The 21,282-nt window shown below is 36.5% G+C and overlaps 1 protein-coding gene across 8 annotated transcripts in view; it reads right to left on the reverse strand.

Annotated features, from left to right (window-relative positions):
- Positions 1-976: 976 nt before the first annotated feature.
- Positions 977-21,282, reverse strand: part of MYO5A (myosin VA) — a 102,038-nt gene continuing 81,732 nt past the window's right edge. For 2 of the 8 annotated variants that reach the window (XM_082769351.1, XM_082769350.1), the window contains exons 29-41: positions 20,839-20,939; positions 20,199-20,279; positions 18,075-18,273; positions 16,348-16,422; positions 14,270-14,363; positions 12,570-12,716; positions 12,032-12,186; positions 10,252-10,341; positions 9,374-9,524; positions 8,257-8,539; positions 7,259-7,433; positions 5,833-5,913; positions 977-4,192 (exon numbers count right to left, since the gene is read on the reverse strand). In XM_082769351.1, the coding sequence (XP_082625477.1) occupies positions 4,040-4,192; positions 5,833-5,913; positions 7,259-7,433; positions 8,257-8,539; positions 9,374-9,524; positions 10,252-10,341; positions 12,032-12,186; positions 12,570-12,716; positions 14,270-14,363; positions 16,348-16,422; positions 18,075-18,273; positions 20,199-20,279; positions 20,839-20,939 (1,785 nt within the window). In that variant the 3' untranslated portion in view covers positions 977-4,039. The remainder of the gene's footprint in view (positions 4,193-5,832; positions 5,914-7,258; positions 7,434-8,256; positions 8,540-9,373; positions 9,525-10,251; positions 10,342-12,031; positions 12,187-12,569; positions 12,717-14,269; positions 14,364-16,347; positions 16,423-18,074; positions 18,274-20,198; positions 20,280-20,838; positions 20,940-21,282) is intronic. The other 6 variants (XM_082769355.1, XM_082769354.1, XM_082769353.1 and 3 more) reach the window with 3 other exon arrangements.

Below are 21,282 nucleotides of genomic sequence, written 5' to 3' on the forward strand. Positions count from 1 at the left end.
GAATACTGAGCACCTTGCTATAAGATACCATGAAGGAGTTTCTCTAACAAACTCAGAATATGATTAAGAAAAACACAAAAACAGCCTCAGAAAACATTTCATAATCTTAGGGCACTAATAGGTACTACACTTAAGTATTATTTGTGAGAAAGAATATTTGAATAAATATAGTACTTGTTTTGGCAGCTGGAAATAGTCTCAGAGGTCCGCCACTCCTCCCTTCCTGCCTGATGCTGTAGAACTTCCATGGCACAATCAGAGGGTAGTGCACTACAAATCTTACATCTTATCTTAATAATATTTGGTAAAATATTTGGTTAAAAATAGTGTATTATATCAAACAAAATATTTTCAAATACACCTCCAAATTTATGACACACTGCCAATATGGGAATAGGTGTTCATACATTGAGTCCTCAGATTTTAACCAGCTACCTTCACAGTCACCAGTGTCAGCACAGAGCTTATAAATTCTAGCTAAGGTTAAGAACTTGTGATGTTTCTGGATTTCCATACAGGTGTTTTTGAATGCGGGGTCACCATTTGCAAAGAGATCCTAGATAGGGGCTAACACAGTGTAGTTCAATCAGTTATCTTGGGAAATGTACCCAAGACAATTCTTAATAAATACACTCAAGTGGCCAAAGCAGGGCAAAGCAACAGAAATAATGAAGCAGTCTTTAACAGCTCCTAGAGTTACTCCAGAAAAGAAGGAGAGGAAAGACTGTGTTTTTCAGCTACACAGAGCCTTGGCCGAGAAGACTGGCCCCTACATAAGGCTGCTAGAATTCACCTAACAGTCGGTAACAGACAGAAAGCCTCCTCCAAGAGGAGGCTGAGGACAAAAGACAGGATAGTAATCCATTTAGTCCAAAGAAAGTCCAAAGCTCAGTCAAAAGTATGACAGCCACATATCTAAAGTATTCAAAACAAACAAACAAACAAAACAGAAACAAAGAAAATCTTACAGCCGTGTTTTTATTTGGACATTTTCCAGTGATAGCTATTAGGCTACAGTTCTTATGATGCATACATTTACTAAGTACAACATCAGACACTACAACAGATCAGAGCTCAGGTCATTCTGACAATGTTTTGGTTTTCATCTATGTACCGTGGTGGTATTGAGTGAAAATCTATGTTTAAAGGCTTTTATTTACCAGATGAAGTATCAGCATCTTAAAAAAATGTTTACTTAGAGTACTCATACGGTATTTGAAATGTGTTCAGTTTAAATCACAAATTACACAGACCTTCAAATTGCAAATGCTGGTGTTTCCAAGTTGGGAACAAATGTTACCGGGTGTCAATCTGCTTTTCAACAATGAAGTTGATCCTGCTTTCTTCCTGTGATAGGTAAAATAGATTAATTACATTTAACGGACTTGAGCACTTTCATGTTCCATCCCAGATTGAGAAGCAATTTTTTTTCAAAATTTGAATAGAAGACTATGCCCTAAATGTCAGAATAAAATGGTCACTGGAATAAAAATACACCAAACTGAATGAGGTAATTGTGCAAAATCTCTAGAATAGCTGTGTATAATTCTAAGGGGTCTTTGACAAGTATTCTTCCAGCATCTGATAGAATCTATTATAGCAACAGATAATAAATTAAAATATAAAAGATATATCCACATTAAAAGAGCATAACCATGATTCAAAGGAAAAAAAAGTTAAAATAATTCTGCATTATAATTCCATGGTTAAAGAGATATTAGTCCTAAGGTGAAAGATATATTATACACTGACACGAAAATTTTACTTCTGAAAAGTGCATGTAAAATACTGCCATGTAAAATATTAGATGAATTACCAATTACACATCTACTTCAACTGAAAAATATTTTCCTTTAAAACATGTCAAGCAGCATATACTTTTAACGTGATATAAAAGTAATACCGGTCAAACCACTGAGTTTAAGGATAATATCTATAAATTACTAAACACTACTTTTTTAAGGAAAAGAGATACAATAAGGCTTTTTACAGGTAAACAGACTTTAAAAATAAAAATACATTTAGGCATACATTTTAATACACTAATGCTTACATAGTGGATACACTTCCTGATCTACAGTATGAACATACTGTAATGCTATTTTTTTGTTTTTCAATAGGAGACAAATTCTGTAGGTCAACATGTTCTCACTTATTTTCCTTCCTAACCATGTTCCTGAAAGTGAAGGCTTTCCCATTACACTCTCTCAAATACAGTATGTCTAAAAGTCTGAAAGCTACTATACCCCACCATTCTTACATTATACCTTATTTGGAGCCACTCATAGTTTCAAGAATTAAGTAATATTTAAAAAAAAAAAAAAGTTTTTGGTTACCACGCACAGAAAGACAATCTAAATCATAAGTAAAGATCATTCAAAATATTTATGCAATGCAATATTAGGTTCTTGCAAGTGTCAGCACGGTCCATCAAGTGTAATATGGGGCATACACATTTGAAAGTAAGACAACATGAGCATCTTAAAATGATACTTACAAAGTTCAGGTTATCGTTTATTTATTATTTATTTTAGCAACCATATAAACAGTATCTCTACCTCTGAAGTAAAACACAACTGAAACATTTTGCTTTAGAGCAACATTTTTTTCTGTGAGTTTGTAGGCAAATAGATAAGTACCAAATACTCTAATAGTGTACCCCTAGATTATTTCTCAGTATTTTTAAATAAATTAATGTTAAATTGCCAATTTTTATATTGTATAAAAAATATTGCACAATGTAACTGAGTAATGTGTGTGACTTTTTTTATCCACGTGTTATTTTGCGCCATACACCACAAACTACGTTTTAAAGATCAGAATTGGAACCTTAAGGAAGGCCATTGAATCAGTATGCATCATGGTCAAATGACAGCATCATAGTCAAAACTCACTTAGCATTTTTATAAGCCAATCTTTCTAAGAATATGAGTCTTGGGCTACTGCAGAAATTTTCTGTTAAAGGTTTTCTTCTCAAATACATTGTATGAAGGAATACTTTTTTATTTTTTAAACTTTTTTTTTAAGTGGCAACAAAATACATTATACTGAAAATACACACATCTCTGGGGTCTACAAACAAAGAAAAACATTGGACAGACTACAAAATCTAAATAAATACAAAAATCACGACTTATTTCTGATAATTTGTTTCAAGATTTTGTATTCTTAGATAACTATTAAAAAACAAAAAATAACACAACAACTAAACATGTAATTTCCAGTGTGCTACTTGTGCTTAGTTACCATTTTCCTTTACAGGTGATATTTGATAACATTTGCAGAACTCCAGTTAGAATAACAGACTGCATTGGACTGTAAATAAGGTTGACAACAAAAAATGAAATACCTTATTTTTAGTGCCTAGTATGATACTGTCATACATTTAGAAGAGCACAATATGCAGCAGCAATTTAATTTGTAAACCACAGTACTAACAAATGAACACCCATGTTATAGCATATAGTAAGCTATAGGACTTATCACTAGAATTTATGTCAAACTGACATAAATAAGGAAGTGGTTTAAGAAATCATTTTATATATTGCCAGTTTTTGCTTCTCCATTCCAGTTTTTACAAATTAAATGTAACAGGCTCCCAAGTAACTGTGTATGCTACTACAAAATGCCTTACTGTTGAGTCTTCCATGGTCAGGACTGTGACCGTCCCTATTGGTCCCTGCCTATGAGAAGGTTACATACGGAGTTTAATTTACACTATTTAAATATGTTACTAAAGATCTAAAAATGTCTCTAGACAGCTGAAGACACAATTTTTGTCCAAGCCCGATTTCCATATTCTGGAAATCTATGAATCAGTTGTGTCCTCATAAATGCAATGACTGAACACAAATGTACATTTTTCTATTAGCCTTCAATCTGTGGAGCTGTGTGTAGTTTTCCAGCTACTTTTACTACAGATCAGGGCATATACAGACTGTTTGTTCAAAAATGTGTTTTCAGTAGCTCACTGTGTTTTAATGGGTCATGATATCAGGCAACTGATTCTCCATCTAACACTGACAGCACATCCTTGGGATCAGACACGTGATATGAAGCCCAGCCCCAAGCTGGCTGGGATCTGGATGGTTTCTAATGCCAGAGAGGATGGATTAAATGGAAAAGTAACAGGAAAGATGTGTTTAGCATCCATGAGCAATTGAGGAGAGTCCTTCCTGTCTCGAAGACGCAGCTGCAAAGAAAAGAAAGCGATTACATTAGCATTTAACCCCTTCATTGACAATAATTGTCTTGTGATAAGGTAGTACTTCACCTGTGTTTACAGATACGTGCGTGTGGTAACTTGACCTGGAACATTGCTAACAATTGCACCATTAAACTGCGGTTACTTTTGGCATTTTTAATTTGGCATATTTTCCCCTTATAACGTAATCTGAAAATATTTAGAGTCCTTGCAAAAGGAAGAAGTTAAGCACTATCTGGCAACCAGTAAGTAGAATTACAGTTTTATCTCAGTTCTACCTTGCAGGTCTCCCTTAGCCTGCTAACAATGTACCCAGATTTCAAACAAACCAGAAAGATCATCTTTGTTTCTTTCCTTTTGTTCTAATTGTTGATTTTCTTTGGAGTATTCAGAATATTTAATTTTTATTAAGATATATTAAATTAAAAGAGATAAATGAAGAACTTTGGAATGCTTATAGGCCTCAGCTTTCAAAGCAGTTGGAAACTCTCACGCAGACATAGGTCTGAAAGAAGTAATTTAGAAATTTAGAAGCATTTAGAAAGCAAGAAAGAAGCATTCGGAAATGTTACCAATTGAAAAGTGGGCATCAAAACATGTTTAGAATCACTGAATATCCTGAGTTGGAAGGGACCCACAAGAATCATCGAGTCCAACTCCTGGCTCCACAAGGGACCACCCAAAACCCTGACCGTCTGTCAGAGCATTGTCCAAATGCTTCTTGAACTCTGGCAGGCTCAGTGCCATGACCACTGCCCTGGGGAGTCTGTCCCAGTGCCCGACCACCCTCTTGGTGAAGAACCTTTTCCTGACACCCAGCCTGACCCTCCCCTGTCCCAGCTCCATGCCGTTCCCTCGGGTCCTGTCGCTGTCCCCAGAGAGCAGAGCTCAGCGCCTGCCCCTCCACTCCCCTAGTGAGGCAGCTGCAGGCCGCCACGAGGCCTCCCCTCAGTCTCCTCTGTTCTTGGCTCAACAAACCAAAGGACCTCAGCCACTCCTCATATATCTTCCCCTCTAGACCCTTCAAAATCTTCATAGCCCTCCTTTGGAGGCTCTCTACTAGCTGTATGTCCTTCTTATATTGTGGCACCCAGAACTGCACACAATACTCAAGGCGAGGCCTCACCAGCACAGAGCAGAATGGGACAATTCCTTTCGTCGACCAACTAGCAATGCTGTGCCTGATGCACCCCAGGGTACAGTTGGCCCTCTCTGCTGCCAGGGCACACTGCTGGCTCATGTTAACTTGAATCCCCATATCCCCTTCTGCGGGGCTGCTCTCCAGCCTCTTGTCCCCTAGTTTGTTCATAGAGCCAGGATTGCCCCCTCCCAGGGAGGGAATATGGTGCAGTTTACATATAGAAAAAAAAAAAAAAAAACTCTCACCCTTCTGGAAAAGTTGTACATACTGAGAGAAACTAACATTTTGTTCCAAGTCTGGAGGCAGTATATTGTGATTGCTTAAGATTTTCAGGCTGACATCACCTTTTCAGCACAGAAAAAATATGTCTAAAAAGCCTAATTTACTTCAGATTCCTCAGTGTGTTTCAGGATACAGCCTGTTCTGGCTCATCGAAGGGTTTATTACAGATAGTTACATGATTTTTAATAAAAAGATATAGCCATACCTGTATTGTACGGATAAATGATACCAAGACTCTCTCTTCAAATTCATTAACTGGAGTATACAAATTCAGTACTTTTACAATCTGTAAAGAACAACAATTCTTAGTTTCATTCTACTAATAAATCTGTGGGTTACAAATATATGGTTACTAGTATATATTTTTTAATTATCTATTCTAAAAGGAAAATTCTTTTCAAGCTTGTTTTTATTTCTTTATTGTTTTACACAGAATTTCATTATCTGTTTAATGCTATGTTATAAGCCTGCCTCCTTCAGAACATGTTCTCTGGAGGTGGAAACTCCAAGTTTTGCATTTGTGTGGAAAACACCCAATTATGGAAAAATCAGATTATAAATAGCTAATGGCGTTCCTACATACCCTGGAAACACGTTGCATTTCTCTCCCTAGTTTTGACTCTCTAATTATGACCTTCTGGAGCTTTCATTCAAGAGAATCTTATGACTTCAGTGTTTTTCAAGAGTGAGCTATTTCCCTAAAAGCAGGACTATAGCCTCTAGAAGAAAGAACTGCAAAAACAAAGACTTTAAATAATATGGGTTAAATGTCTAAAACTTAAAAAAAAAAAAAAAACTTTTTTTTTTTTTTTTACATTATTCTACTTAACCAAAATATTTTTCAACAAAAGTAAGACAACGGAAGCAAGTGGAATTCTAAGTTCTTCCATTACAGAACTAAATTAGTGAATTATTAAATCAAAACAGCTGTATCAATGTAGAAGTGCTGACACCAGTGCAAAAGAAATGGAGAAATTTGTTCCTTTTCCTAATGCGAATGTTCATCCAAAGACGCCTTGGATCCAGTTGTTTTGTAAAAACTCTACGCAAGTGTAGCACAGTTTAAAAAAAAAAGTGCATCTTGTCTTTACAAAAACATGAGCTTATAAATAGAATTCTTCAGCTGTGCTGGTTACTGATATACACTTGGTTCAGCCTTTCTGAGGCTAATGGGTACAGAAACTTAATTTTGTTTGCAGACCCTGAGACAACAGCTCTGTCTGAATTGTCCATTAACTTAACTGGATGCTAACTCAGATGGTAGAAAGATAATTTCCTAGTATCCTAGGCAAAGTTGCCTGGAGTACAGAGATGTCAGTGCAAAGTTTTCTCTGAGGATTTTTGCAGACTAAGAGACTATGTGTAAGTACAACAAACTGCACAGTGTATTGAGTTTCTTCTCATTTAGTCACAACTTATCTTGAACATCAGACCTCAAAAAAAGATCTGGTCCTTTATTTATTTATTAAAAAAAAATAAAATAAAAATTAAAAAAAAAAAACACTTTTAATTAAAAAAAAAAACACTTCCAATTTAATCTCTTTAGTTGTACTAATTCAAAACAAAGTCAGAGAAGTTTGATACATGTGTGACAGCAATGCAGGCAACCCTAACAATGAGAGTTTGGTTACCTGGGCAGTAGTCAATGCGTTGCACATTGAACAAATGGCTTCTGCATCTTCATCTGTTTTCTTTTTTACTTGCAACAACTGTGCAGCCTGAATGAGGGGCTCCAGTGTTTCTTTAGCCCCACTATTCATCAAATTTTTATCACGTAGCCATTCTTCAAGTTGACTCACATTGTATCTGTACAAAGAGTTAAGAATACCAAGACATTAATGCTTAATTACTGCTAAATTGAAAGCACGTGCAATTTCTCTTTCACAGTGTTCGCTCTTTGTCTTTATATGCTTTTTCTTCACATCAGTGATTTCCCATGATCTTGTCTTCACACTATTTCCCTTTGATTAAGGCAGGAAATTTTGAGTTTCAAAACAGTTATAAACAGTGGCCAAAGACTTTCACTTCCTCCTTTCCCTGGTTTTGTTCCTATTAATCACAGAAATGTGACAAGTAAAGGCAAATTAAATTTTGTCAGAAATGTACAGTGATGCTTGTTGTGGTTCCCTGAGTGAGTGGAATGCCTTCGCTAAATTTCCTGGCACACACCAGTAGAATGCATTGGGCAACTGATACCAAATGTAGGAATAGTCTAAGATGGCTTTACAACAGAAAGCAGCAAATTACAGCACAGATGAACACAACAGGTATCCACTGAGCCACCAACATACAAAGAATGCAGCAGGCACAGTTGTCATTACTGTCTAAAAACTGACAAAGCAAGTATCAACATTTCAGCTTCAGTTCTGATTCCCACTGCACAACAAAATACTTTTGTTTTGCTTCTCCAATGTTTCCTTGAAAGCTAGGTAGGGTTTAGCCTACATCAGCCAAGCTCATTTTAACTGAACCCCTTAAAATCAGTTTAACAGAATCCATAACTGTTTGCATGTGAAAGAAAATACTCAAAGCATATCTGCTATTCCCTCAAAACGTATTCAGCAGTGTCAAGAACACACAAAGATTTTCAGCACTACATTCACGAACAGTATGACAGCAGCTCTCCCACCTTATCTGCATTCCTTTGCTCCATGAGCACATGTCCTTGCGCAGAAGAAGATTGTTAAGTGTTACAGCCCCAATGATGTAGAACATCTGCTTGACAACCTGTTTGATGAGTTCTGGATCCATTCCATGCTGACACATCACAGAATGGAAAGAATTCAGCTGCCGAATAATGGAGTCCAAAGTGTAGGTTCCTTCATCAGCAATGCTGGATGTTCTCTTCCGCAGCCCTGTTGGTTTCACCCCTGAGACACCTTGGATAGTCTCATGCTCCAGCATTCCTGAAACTGCATTTGATTGACAGTGTTAAGATAACAAATGCAAATTACTTACGTGCAAGCATGCTGTGCAAAACAGCAAAACTTAGTATTTAGACAGAAAGAGCATGCTGGGCTTTCTGCCTACCACACTGTCATGATTTCCAGCAATTTTCTTAGTGTCCTACTATGTTTTGCAAAATCTAAGCTTACAGCGTTTTACAAGAATTCCAGGATGTGTTTGAATGGAAGGTCTAACTGTAGCTCAACAAAATGTTTTTTTCCTCCACGTGGTCATATAAGCAGCAGTGTCAGCAAACCAAGAGATGTTCCATTCTTCTAAATGGTATGATCAGAAACCATAATGAAAATTTGTGAGAGAACTGTCTGACAGGAAAAATTAAATGTACTTTTAATAAATGCAAGCTTCTTTGAATGCAAGCTTCACTACTGCTAGCTCTGTCATTGCTAATAGTTGTCTATCATGACAGACAGCCTTTTTTTCCTCTGTATTCATTTTGAGTTCTCATGTAATTTAAAGTCCAATTTTTCCAAAGGATATTTCCCAATACACAAATGTCAGACAGTCCTAGTAGTGGTTTCTTCTTGTAAATACATGATTTATGACAAGCATCAATAATATAAATTAATTTATTGTTAGTGCCAGAAGAACCAGACAGTTTAGTTTTTCCTCTAATCCAAGCTATTCAGTGTAGTCCTTGTCATCTATAAACAGAATACCACAAGAACTATTAATAAAACTGTACCATTTATGAAGAAATATCAGATAAAGCATATTACTACCATCACAATTGTCTTTTTGGTACTACTGTGTGAAGTTTAAAGAATTCAGCTTTGCCTTACCAATCATTGGTTGCAGAATGTTTTCCAACACTCGGACAAGTTGTTGGTAGATCTGAATAGCCAAGTCACTCAGTACTTGTCTATATTCAGCTAAGTCAAAATTAGTGAGGCAGTGCTCATTCTGACGAGGTGTATTATGCTTCATAAACCCCTGAATTAATAAAATAACAGAAATACATGCCACAATAGAATAATAATAAAATCACACAAAAACAGTATTTATATATGTTCATGCAACTGACAAATAACACTTTCAAAATAATAGTTACAGCCCCTAAAAATTCTCGTTTGGAAGTTCCCATTGCACCTAATACTAGGATTTGATTTTCAGTTCTGACTTATGCAATGTCTGCTTCCTTGATGTGAAACTTTGAGTATCTGACAGAGGAACAAACTCCGCCAGCCTTCTGGCTGGTAAGACTCTTCCCTCCCACTCCAACAGGGGCATTCTCACCTGGCCATTTATAGTCAAAATCCCATTTAGGTTTGAAGAAGGAATGTGACATATCATAGCTGCCAAACTTAAAATAGCCTGCCACACCATGGTTAAAGAGATTAATATAGCCTTTTTATAGGAATTTTAGTGATTCATTACCAAACATCATAATGATAGCAAATAGATTCTTCTACTTAATCTGGGTTAGCACCTTCAAGAGTACAATGCCATCTAACCTGTAGCGCCCTAGCCTGCAATAAAGTGAAACTGGATCAAATTTTATCTCCTAGTGCTTTCCAATTACATCATAACCATCATTCCAGAAATTGTAGCTGTTTTAAGAAGCTACACTAAATGTTGAGATATTTCAGGATTTTGTCAAAGTGTAGTGCTCACAACAGTACTGTAGAGCAAAAGAAAAGAGGGTAGGAGCACTGCTTACCTCTTCTCCACTATATTGTTTCAAACAGTGCAAAAATCGGCAGGTGTTGGATAGCCAGAATGACACCGTTTCGAAGTCATCACCTCTTTTCTGAAGATAAAAACAAACACATTTCAGCAAAGACTGATAAGGGGAGTAAAATAATACAATGTTAGACAAACACTTAAAATCCATTTTCTTGTAGCTACTCAGATTCTGATGTTTTGTAAAACTGTATTTCAGTGACATATTAGAAAAGCAAGATTTTGACAAAGTACTATTAAAACACCCTGTTTTTACAAAACCATTCTTAACTGCTCTGTGTAGTAATCACAGAGCAATGCAGCTGTGTGCTGAACAGGTGCATGGTGAGGTGGATTGAGAGCTGTCTGAATGGCATGTCTCAGAGCGTTGCAATCAGTGGCAGAGTCCAGCTGGAGGCATGTAGCTAGTGGTGTCCCCCAGGGGTTAATACTGTGTCCAGTATTGTTTAACGTTTTCATCAATAATTTGAATGAAGGGATAGCGTTCCTCCTCAGCAAGTCTTGTGATGATACAAAACTGGGAGGAGTGGTTTACAACCCCATAGTGCTGTGCTGCCATTCAGAAGCATCTTGACAGGCTGGAGAAATGGGCACAGAGGAACCCCTTGAAATTCAACAAAGGCAAATGTTGAAATTCAACAAAGGCAAATGATGTTCTGTCTGAAAATGAGGAAAAACTTCTTTACTGTGAAGGTGATTAAACACTGAACAGGTTGTCCAGAGTTGCTCCAGCACTCTCCTCCCTGGTGATAGTCAAAAGCTGTCTGCACAGGATCTGGGTAACTTGCTCTACGGGACCCTGCTTGATCAGGGAAGTTGGACTAGATGATCACCAGAGGTCCCTTCCAACCTCAGCCATTCTGTGATTCTGTATTCCCAAAAAAACCTTTCTGCATCACAATGACTTGTGAGAATTCCCAACACAAAGGATGGGAATGATGAATGGCCAGCAGGAGGAGCTGAGAATAATTCAGTTTTGATCAATGTCACTTACATCATGACCATTTTGGGAGCCTGATGTGGAAAACAGAACAAAACGACAAATCCTCCTCACAGTAAAATATAAGAGTCTTGTACATCTGTCTGAGTAATAAAAATTTCAGACCTCTATAGCATGCACTTCATTCTCTTATGTTTGTTCAGAAATTTATATTGAATATCTAAGCTCCTGTTGGACTATTTACTGAACGTTTTTTTCAAAACATGTAGCTTGTTTTTTTTTGAGCACATCTGTTTATTTTAAAAACTAAAAAGTCTCTACAGAGCATAAAGCATCTTTATCTCTTATTATTGCTTTCACCATACCCCATGGCCTACACTCTTCTAGCCAACTCATTGCAAAGACTTCAGGCAGTAGCATTATCATCAATAAAATCTGCAGATGAAGCAAATGAGGAAATCTGTGAACCAATCCTGCAAATGAAGCATTTTAATTAAGTGCTCTGGAAAAGACTTACAAAGACTCACTATGCAAGTGACTGCATCCAAAGCTTTAAAGGCAGAGCTCCAAGGGGGACGACTATTCAAAACAATAATAAACTAGTCTTTTTTTCATTGATTCAAAGCATCTGTGGTACTACGTGGAGAAAGTGTTATCACTGCAATTTGTTGCTTGCTAACACAACTTTTTGTAACTTCAGTGGGAAGAGTTTACTGATTAGAAATCCAGAACCAATGCACTGAAAGTCCTTTCCTTACTCCTCTAACATAAAATCAACAGAAAATTCTCAACATTCTCCTAACCCAAGCAGACTAACCTTCAACACTTTTTTGATGCCATTGATAGTGGAAGTCAACAAGGACCGCACTTTTTGGTCATCATTAAGGTAATCTGCATGGCGTACACACATGAACAAAATATATGCAGGTAGTCCTGGAATCAGGTTGACAGCTACCCCACGTGGTTTCAGCTCTTGGGAAGAACAAACACACATTATTTTGTCATCCATAAATTCACTGGAAACTGTTATACACTGTAATTGCAACTTCCCCAGATAATTGTACATATATACATCTACATATGGCCAGTGAAAAACTAACAACAAAACTAAGAAGAATATATGAGCCACTTCCTTGACAAAATATCAGAACAGAATGTAAATGCCTGCTAAAAATATGTGGACACAATAACACATACTATGTTAATCAGGAAGGAAGATTAGGTTACAACGGACATTTAGAAATTTTAGATAGATTGAAATCTGTTGAAACCAAAATACGCTGTGCATCTTATGTTCACTTTGTTTTTCAGAGTATGTGTGAGCATGGCAGGCTTCAAATGGGAAAGATGCTTACCTAAAATAAGATTCTTGACCAGTTTTTGTTCATCTTCCTTCTTATATTCTAACATCCCCTGGAAGTCCTTTTCTTTCCGTGGAATGTTGACTGGACGAATAGGTTCGTCAATGATTTGTCCAGGTGATATGTTCTCCATCTGTCCCACTTCAGAAGGAAAATGAAAAGAAACAATATAATGTTTTCTAATGAAACTGATGCATGTCAAAAGAAAGTTTAACATTTCTAATGAAGAATTCCATCATATAAAACTAATCCATGTTTTTCTTTGGTTCAGGGTAACACCTAGCAACAAAACTCCTATTAAACAAGAAGACTGATTCCTGACAGATGTGTATTTGGGTAGCATTCTTCCTTTGAAGAAGAGTGGAAGTGTATGAATGACATCCATTAATACACTAATGGCTGATACCCTGGATTTTATCATGTAAAAGCATGATTTTATATTAGTTGATCAAAATCAGTTGATTCCAGATTAACACTGCAAGGGTCACTGTTAATTTTTCTGCAAAATGTCAGCATTTTTTAAGCCCGATCTTTGTTACCTATTGTGATAGGTTTACCTTGACCAGCAACCAAGTATTCATACAACAACGCTACACACACTCCAGCAGGCTGTTAAAGAATATGAAGAGCAAAAGCGAGAAAATTTGTGGATCAAGGTAAGGACTGTTAGGTGAAAGAAAGAATTTTGGTTTTGAAAAGCAGAACTTGATTTCATCCCATGAAAACTACATCCTCTTCTCACAACCCTCCTAGCTGAATCTCTGCAAACTGTTGTGCATCCTGTAAATCTACTAAATGTATACACCTGTAAAATGGGATACAGAACGTAGAAATCCAAACTGGAGCTACCAGTAACCAAAGACTAATATACAGTCGTTTATTCAAGTTTAACTTGATATCACTGACTGCCCTGTTATTTTCAAACAGTGGAGTGCAGAAGACTACAAAGTCACTAATTTCCATCTCAATACGCAACAAAACACTTAATTAGCCAATGAGTTTGTTTCTAGAGAGTGATGACCACAAAAAGCTTCTGTAATGTAAGAATCGGAGTTATTTGAAAACAAATTAATATTTTAACTTTTTAACATTATTAACCCCTTTTAAAAATTACAACGATTTTACTTATGCAGAGACATAATAAGTTCTCAGTCTCAGCAGTCCTGAGATCCTAAGGCAACTCTCTTTGAAGTTCATAAAAATAAAATTATCTTAGTGCATATCTTAGCATTCTGATATTCAAGTCTGGCCAGCCTCTGAAAAAGGAAACCTCAAGTGGAAAAAAGCAACCTCAGCATTCTTGGCTCCAGTGATAGAAAAATTCACAAAGAAAAACTGTGTAAATTATTTCTATCTGGTTCATACTTAATATTGCTTTAATCTTGACAAAAACAGATACTGTCTTTGAGTACACAAATACACCAGGTGACACTCCTTTATGTTCAAATGGTTTCTGCCTTCAGAGAAGCATCAGCCTCCTCTTACTCATTGCTTTCAAATTATGACAAATCTTCTACAGCTTTATAAAGGAACACAGAGAGCTCTGAATGGATCTCCCGTTTTTGTAATCAATTAATACAGGCTAATGCTGCTAAAGAGTTCATGTCTTTCTGCCCAGTAAGACAGATGGATATAATGACTGGATCACAGAAAAAAATACATATCTTTCACTTTCTCTCAAAATATAAAAGTACCTTCAAGTTCACCGATCTTCTTAGCAAATACTTTCAACTGTTTCTTTAACTTTCGAACAGTTTTGTCTTGCTTTTCAAGTTGCTCCATTAAATCCTGTAAATTAGAATGAGAGAAAGATTAAGATAGGAGAAAATGTCATAATGTGACAGAGACAAATCAGTTAGAATTTACAAGGTGGTAGGAAAGCTGAACAGTGGTGCCATCCTCTGGCTGAGGTTTGCAAGCTGGTACGCTACAAGACAAATATTGCAAATATTATTAAGTTATCTGCAGCATGACAAAGGCAAAGCTTTTAGGTTTACTCTGCAGACACTCAAAACTAGGTCAGTTCTTATGGAAGGAGACACATGTCTGCTGCAAACACATCTCCCTAATGCTTCCTCCCTCCCTGCTCTTCCAAATGCCTCACTGAGATAATTTTCTTTATTATTAAATAGCTATCCTGTACTTCTGCATCACTTATTCATACCTACAGGACTGACTTGTTATTAAGACCTATCCATTTTATAACAATATGCAAGAGACATCTGCAGAAAAAAACATACCTTGCATTCAAAAGTACCAAAATCATCAAACATCAAAATATACAACATTTCTTATAATGTTCTGCCATCTCCCTATCACTTACTGTCATCACATTTCCTTAAACTGGAACTGGAGTCCTACAGGAAGCTTCTTTATATTCTGTACTTGAGCAACACCAACCAGCTAAAAGTCCTATTTTTTCAATAAAGCAGTATTTTTCCTTCCAAGAACACTCCCCAGCAATCCTTCTTTGAATGTGTGTGTGACCTATGCTAGTGCATTCACAAAATAACCATGTAATTAAAAAAAAAAAAAAAAGTCTTTATAAAGGAACCAAAACCGCAAGCTCAAAAAATCAGAAAGTCATTGCAGAATAAGGGTTTAAAAGTAGCTTTAAGAAAATGCTCTTTTGTATGCACTTGCTTGCACTGTTAAGAAAATAAGGAACCATGAGCTTGCATAAAAAGCATCATGACAGAAACTATGCTTTTTGTAAAAGTATTGAAAAATCTTAATGCAACTGTGGCAACAACTTAGAATTAGGCACAAAACTGCTCTCTGTCATGTAGTAGAGTTTATAATCTAATATAATACACTAAGCAGTAGAAGCAGTAAGATAATAGGCCTGTTGAAAGAAGATTCAAGGCCATGCTTCGTATTCAATGCAGTGATAAATTTTACAACAGAAATCCTGCTAGTAACACAAATATAGTCAGATATAACAATTTCCAATTAAATTTAAAAATACACACAACTGTAACAGACTTTTGAAAATATGTGTGAAGGGATGTGATTCCTGAACAACAAATATATGAGGAGAAATGCAGTTCTTTCTCTGGTTCCTCTAAACAAATTAAACATTTCACATCTCATTGAGATCTGGAATCTCATAAATTATACTCTTTCAAGTTTAGGTATTGTGCTCTATCTACTCATTATCGTTAATTATTATGGAGATCAATTATTTTTATTATTTCCCCTTTTATCCTTAAGATTTTTCATTTTTGAAAAATACTAATTATAAACATCCTGATTAAACAGTTTAGCATTTTGATTCTGATAGATTTGTTTGCATCAGATGTCAGCACTGTAATGAGATCCATGAAGAAATTCAAGCTAAGATTTTGCTATTCACATCTGCAGGCAGCATTCATCTCTGCATGATCAGGCCTCTATTTTGCTGAGCTGATTTTAAATGTATCAAAGTTTTAAAGTGAACAGTGAACCTTAAAATTGAGCATCTTTTGCATCACATACTTCTTTTTCAGGGCATAAAGTGGGTATTAAATCGTGATCAAAAAAGAAACTGCTTTGCTGACAATGCAAGACATATTAGTAACAAAACTACGCATCAAAAAGATGCAGACACAGATTACAGAGAAGACACTAAGACTAACAAAAAAAGCAGTGAGAGATGTAATTGGCATTGTGAAGCTCTCTGCAGGGAATCTCCTTTGAAAGGCAAGAAGGGAGGCAGCCTGCTTGTCAATTAGTGGGGTCCAGAAATAGCGAACGAGACAACAGAGGAACAGGGTTCACATGATCTACATACAATCATCCGTTTGTAAAGTGAAATCCGGTACGATTGATACTTCTTGGGATCATCTGCATACAATTCCTCATAAAACTGTAAAATAGGCAGAGGATTGTTTTTCTCCCTCCTTTTGAGACGCTAATACTTCAGTAAGCACTATATAAATAAATGAAACGAGATTTAAACATGTTCAAGGATCTCTAATTTTTAGGTAGTTGAGTTCTTAGGTGTGGTGCTGACTCCAGCCTCTCCCAGATAGAAGTTAATGTAGATGAGTTGCAGAACAGTCAGATCTTTTAAAAATGGCCTGTAATAATACCATGAAAATCTGGAATGTAACCTTTGCCAGAAGCTGAAAAGGACAGTTTCTTCTGGTAATAAAGATGGGATTGCAGTAAATACTGCAATTCTAATATCACATCTGGAAAACCTGTAAATAAAAAAAAACAAAAACAAAAACCACAGCCTCCTACTTTAGGGCTAGGAGAGGAAAAGAAGTATATTCCCAACTTGGAACCTTGCAATACTCAAATATCTGAAGTGAAATACTAATGAATGAGTCTACATTTAACAGGTAAAATTACATTCACTGTATTTGAAAAGAAGGAGAACTCCCCTGAGATGTAATTACATGTCTTTTATCTTGGGAACTCAGAATGTGATGAGTAGTTCTCTTGGTGGAAAAGAAGGTTAAAACTCATAATGCATGACTAAGCAGCAGGAGGGAGCTGTCCAAGATAGAAACAATCACCATTTACCTCTTCCAGTGAGAGACAATTTTACAATATACTTTCAACCAATTTTCCAAGATCTGTTAGATGAACTATCTGTTGCTGTCCTCAAAACATTTGGTTCTAAGACAACAGCCCTACAACTAAAACTTTTCTAACATATGTAAGCAGGAAAGACTGCACTGTGGCTTGATTAGAGGAAGAAATTACACTCAGAGCTAGGAATTTTCTCCCTGAAGTAGTGTGGTTCATTCTACTACAAAGAAGAAACTATACAGAGAAATTCCAGGCTAATAAACAGCGATAAGCCAATGATATTTCAACATAGGTCTCTTTGGAAAATTTCCCCAGAAATGAACTAGGCTGTACATGATGAACATGTATGCCTTCACCTGGAAAGGAGTTTCACCTGACCTTTCTTTCATATGAAAATATTGTGCAGTCAACAAGGAACACCAATCAACCAAGTGACTTCTAACCAAGTTTCTTTTTCTGGAACTGTTTCTTTCTATAAAACATATTGAATAGCTGGAGCTTATAACACAGTGCATAATCTGTGTAGCTTCAAGCAGGGAGGGAAATGGGAAGACAAGGTACACTGAAGAATTAAAAAACTATATTTGTGTTTTTCAACAAAATAAACTAATGTACTTCAGACTAAACACCACTGCTTGCCAATAATTTTTTTTTATGAGTTCCATGGATATCAATCATTCTATTTAGGGATGATTAAACTCATCAGTTGAAACCACTTCTGTTACGCTGGGATCCATGAGCTTTTTCCACACCACAAGCTAACAAATTCCCCAAAATAATATGAGTTCATCAGCAGTCATTAGTCTCTCTCCCCCATTAGCTTACCTAAAAAAAAAAAACAAAACAAAACAAAAAAAAACCTGCAACTCAAGCAATTTTTTTTTATGGAAGGCTGCCATCTGAAAATTGGTGAGAATTTACAGGCACAGACAAGTCTGCGAATCCCCATGCCTGCTCCAGCAGCATCATTGCTCTTACCAAGTTTTCGTTTGTCAGCCGGGTGATCTCATGCTGCAGGCTGGCTTCAATCCGGGCCTCTGGGGGCAGCTGCAGATTCTGTGCCAAGAGCTGCTGCTGGCGATTGTTTTCTTCTTTCAGACTTTGGATCTCTCCTCGCAGTGATTCCAGTTCGTTCTCGTGGCTCTTCTTCTGCGACTGAAGCTGAGACTCCAGCAGCCTAAGGAAGTTGAGCAACAATTGTAAGTACACACTCAGAAAGTCACATCCCAAATTCTCAGAGGGAGTCTAAAGCTTTAGCTGCTGCTCAGGAACAATTAGCTATGGCTTGCAAAGGAAAATGAAAAAGGCAGAGTACTCTTTAAACCCTTCAATATGCCTTCTAATTAAATTACGTTTGTATGATCAAAAAGTGGAGAGAAACTAATGGTGACAATGCTTTGCATTTCCTTTGTGATTGAACACATACTGCATGTATGGTACCACGGAGAATGTGTGGTAAGAAAAGCATTACTACATCTTCACAGACTGCCTCTGTTTTTAATAAAGTTAGAAAGGTTCTACCTCTAATCAAATCATATAAACTGTGTAAGATGAAGACAGTGTATTCTCTTAAGCTAGGTCCCTGTGATATTAACAAAGGAAAATCTTTTTTTTTCCGTCAGAGTTCAGTCAGAAACCATTTGATTACAGTAAAATAATAGTTTTTACTTTTACGCTAAAATAAACTTTTTGAAGAGGGTTGTCGTTTATACAGGCAGGTTAACAACAGAACCAAACTCAGGACTGAGATACAGGATCTCTACTTTACCCTTGCTACTGACTCACTCTTTCCCCTTGAGCAAATCACGTCTCAAATTCTTCTTATGTGAAATGGGAATAACACGTAAGAACCTTCTTCAAAGCAGCACTGTGTGGATTTAGCTCCTGTTTGCAAGGCACTGTCCAAGTGCTCTGACTCATTATTTCATAAATATACACACACAGGATGTGACACTACTACAGGCTTCTAGTGTTCAATTAGACAATCTTTCAGGGTTTAAATATGCATAAGGCAGGCACATTTATTAGTAACCAGACTGATCAAGCACGCGAAGGCAAGTAGTCATTTACTTGCATTGCTCTGCCATTTACTATAGAGCTTGTTGTCTCTACAGTGCCAGCACAAGAAAGAAGACATACAGAGTGATCACTCTCACGTCACGCTCTGCAGAACACTTGCTCTAAGTTAGACCTTCACAGACTGACACAACAGTGTTAGGTTCAGAATTTGTAAGCACAAGGAAAGGAAAGACTCCAGTTAGTAGCATTCGTTGCAAAATAGCTCCTTTTGTAGTTACTTCTACCAAATGTGTATATTTAAGAAAATTAGCATTGCAAATCTGTTGAAGTAGGTGCCAGCACACAACTACGGACCACTCTAGAAGTCTGGGACACATTTAGGAAGAGGGGGCCCAGGCATGCACACAGCCAGAACTGAACTCCCTAACCAGGTGAATTGCACCAGTGACCTGACCAGCATGTGGCCTTTGCAGCAACTGCAGTGATTGTACTGAGGTCTGAACAGCACCAGGATGAACTAGAGATAACTTCTCTCTTTGTTGGCTTTCATGTGTTACATTTTGAATCTTGCACAGAGAGATGTGGGAGAAGAACATTAAATTTACTGAATTTGAGTTGGAGTAAGGGGAGTAAGATACAAATATTTGGAAGTAAAGAGTATGCAGAAGCTTTTCCAACAGTAGCTTTACAATTACAGAAACAATTGCACTACTTTAGGCTGACAAACTGTACAGGACATTGATTTTGATATCCAACATAAAGGCAGACAAATAATACACGGTTAAAAATCTCTTCCAGTTGTGGATCTTCTGGTATTTTATAGTCCATTTTTGTGCAAGTATTCTTATGAATTACCTATTAGTTGTTGCCACCGTCTTAACTTCTTAAGGAATGTAACTTGAAAAGTAGACAAAGTTGGGGACTAAGTTTGAGAAAACTCTAATTTGCACAATGTATGATGATTTCCTTCCAATGAATATTTTTTTTTCTAAGCATAAGAAATGCTGTAGCTAAAGCAAGGGGCACAGTTAGCTAGAAAAGAAGATGCAAATGAAGAACAAACATTCTGAGAAGTCTGGTAACCTGTTGGCTTGTTTTAACCCTTCATAAACCAGCCAAAGTTCTCCGTCCTCATTCAGCATATGATAGTCCTGGGGAGATTGCCTTCCAAGAAAAGTGTTTAAAAAATACAAGAGAGATACATGATGGTGATGAAATGACATGTTAAGGACATTACACTCTAAATTACAGTTACTAGAAACGAGAAAGAAAAAATGTTCTAAAACAAATTAGCAAAATACTTCTCTTGTTTCTAGGTATTTCTTCTAAGTGATGAAATTCAGTTCTTGGTGTTAGCCAAACTGGTTATAGCATTTCATGCTGTTATAATATATGTATTATGACAGTTTGCTGTGACAACTACTGGACAAAAGGTAAAAAAAACAAAACAAAAAACAGCATGGTGAATGGCACCCAGTTTGAACTACATAGCCAATTAAATGCTAAGAAAATGCATATCCAGGAAGCTTGATTTTGCACGTCCCCATTATTTCTTAAGCATTTCAAGTACTGCATACAGCAGTTTTACTAAACAAATCAAATTATATCACAAGTGTTCTCTAAGACTCTAGACTTAGGTGAATGCAGCTTACTGAACATGATACACTAAGTGTATCAAAGTACATCCCCAAATGATTGTAAATTAAATAAAGAGAACTTGTACCTGTTTGTTTCCTTCAATCCAATATATGCCTGTGCTATTTCTCCTTTGTCTTTCATCTTCTGTACATCTTCCAAGAGGATAGTAGAATCTGTCATAGTATTCTGGAAGAAGAATGATGATGATTTCCAGGGTAAATTTAACAATGTAATTGTTCTTTGAATCCATATTTTTGTTACTTTACTCATGGGGAACACCTTACTCCTTGAGTAGCATCATCATGTGTATTTGGGGAGCAGGAGTTTAGTCTATAATTTCAACACCCATTTGGTATATCTTTTAAAATGAATCAAGCAGCATGCTAAAATATCAGTCTATCTAGTAAGCAGTAAATGTGTTAACCTCTTTTCATTTGTTTGTCATATAAAAGGAACAAACAAATTTCATGAAGTCATGAATTTGCATTTAATTTCATATTACTAGAAACAGCCACTAATACTGAAATTC

The sequence above is a fragment of the Aythya marila genome, assembly GCF_965140915.1.
Source record: "Aythya marila genome assembly, chromosome: 11".
Lineage (NCBI taxonomy): Eukaryota > Metazoa > Chordata > Aves > Anseriformes > Anatidae > Aythya > Aythya marila.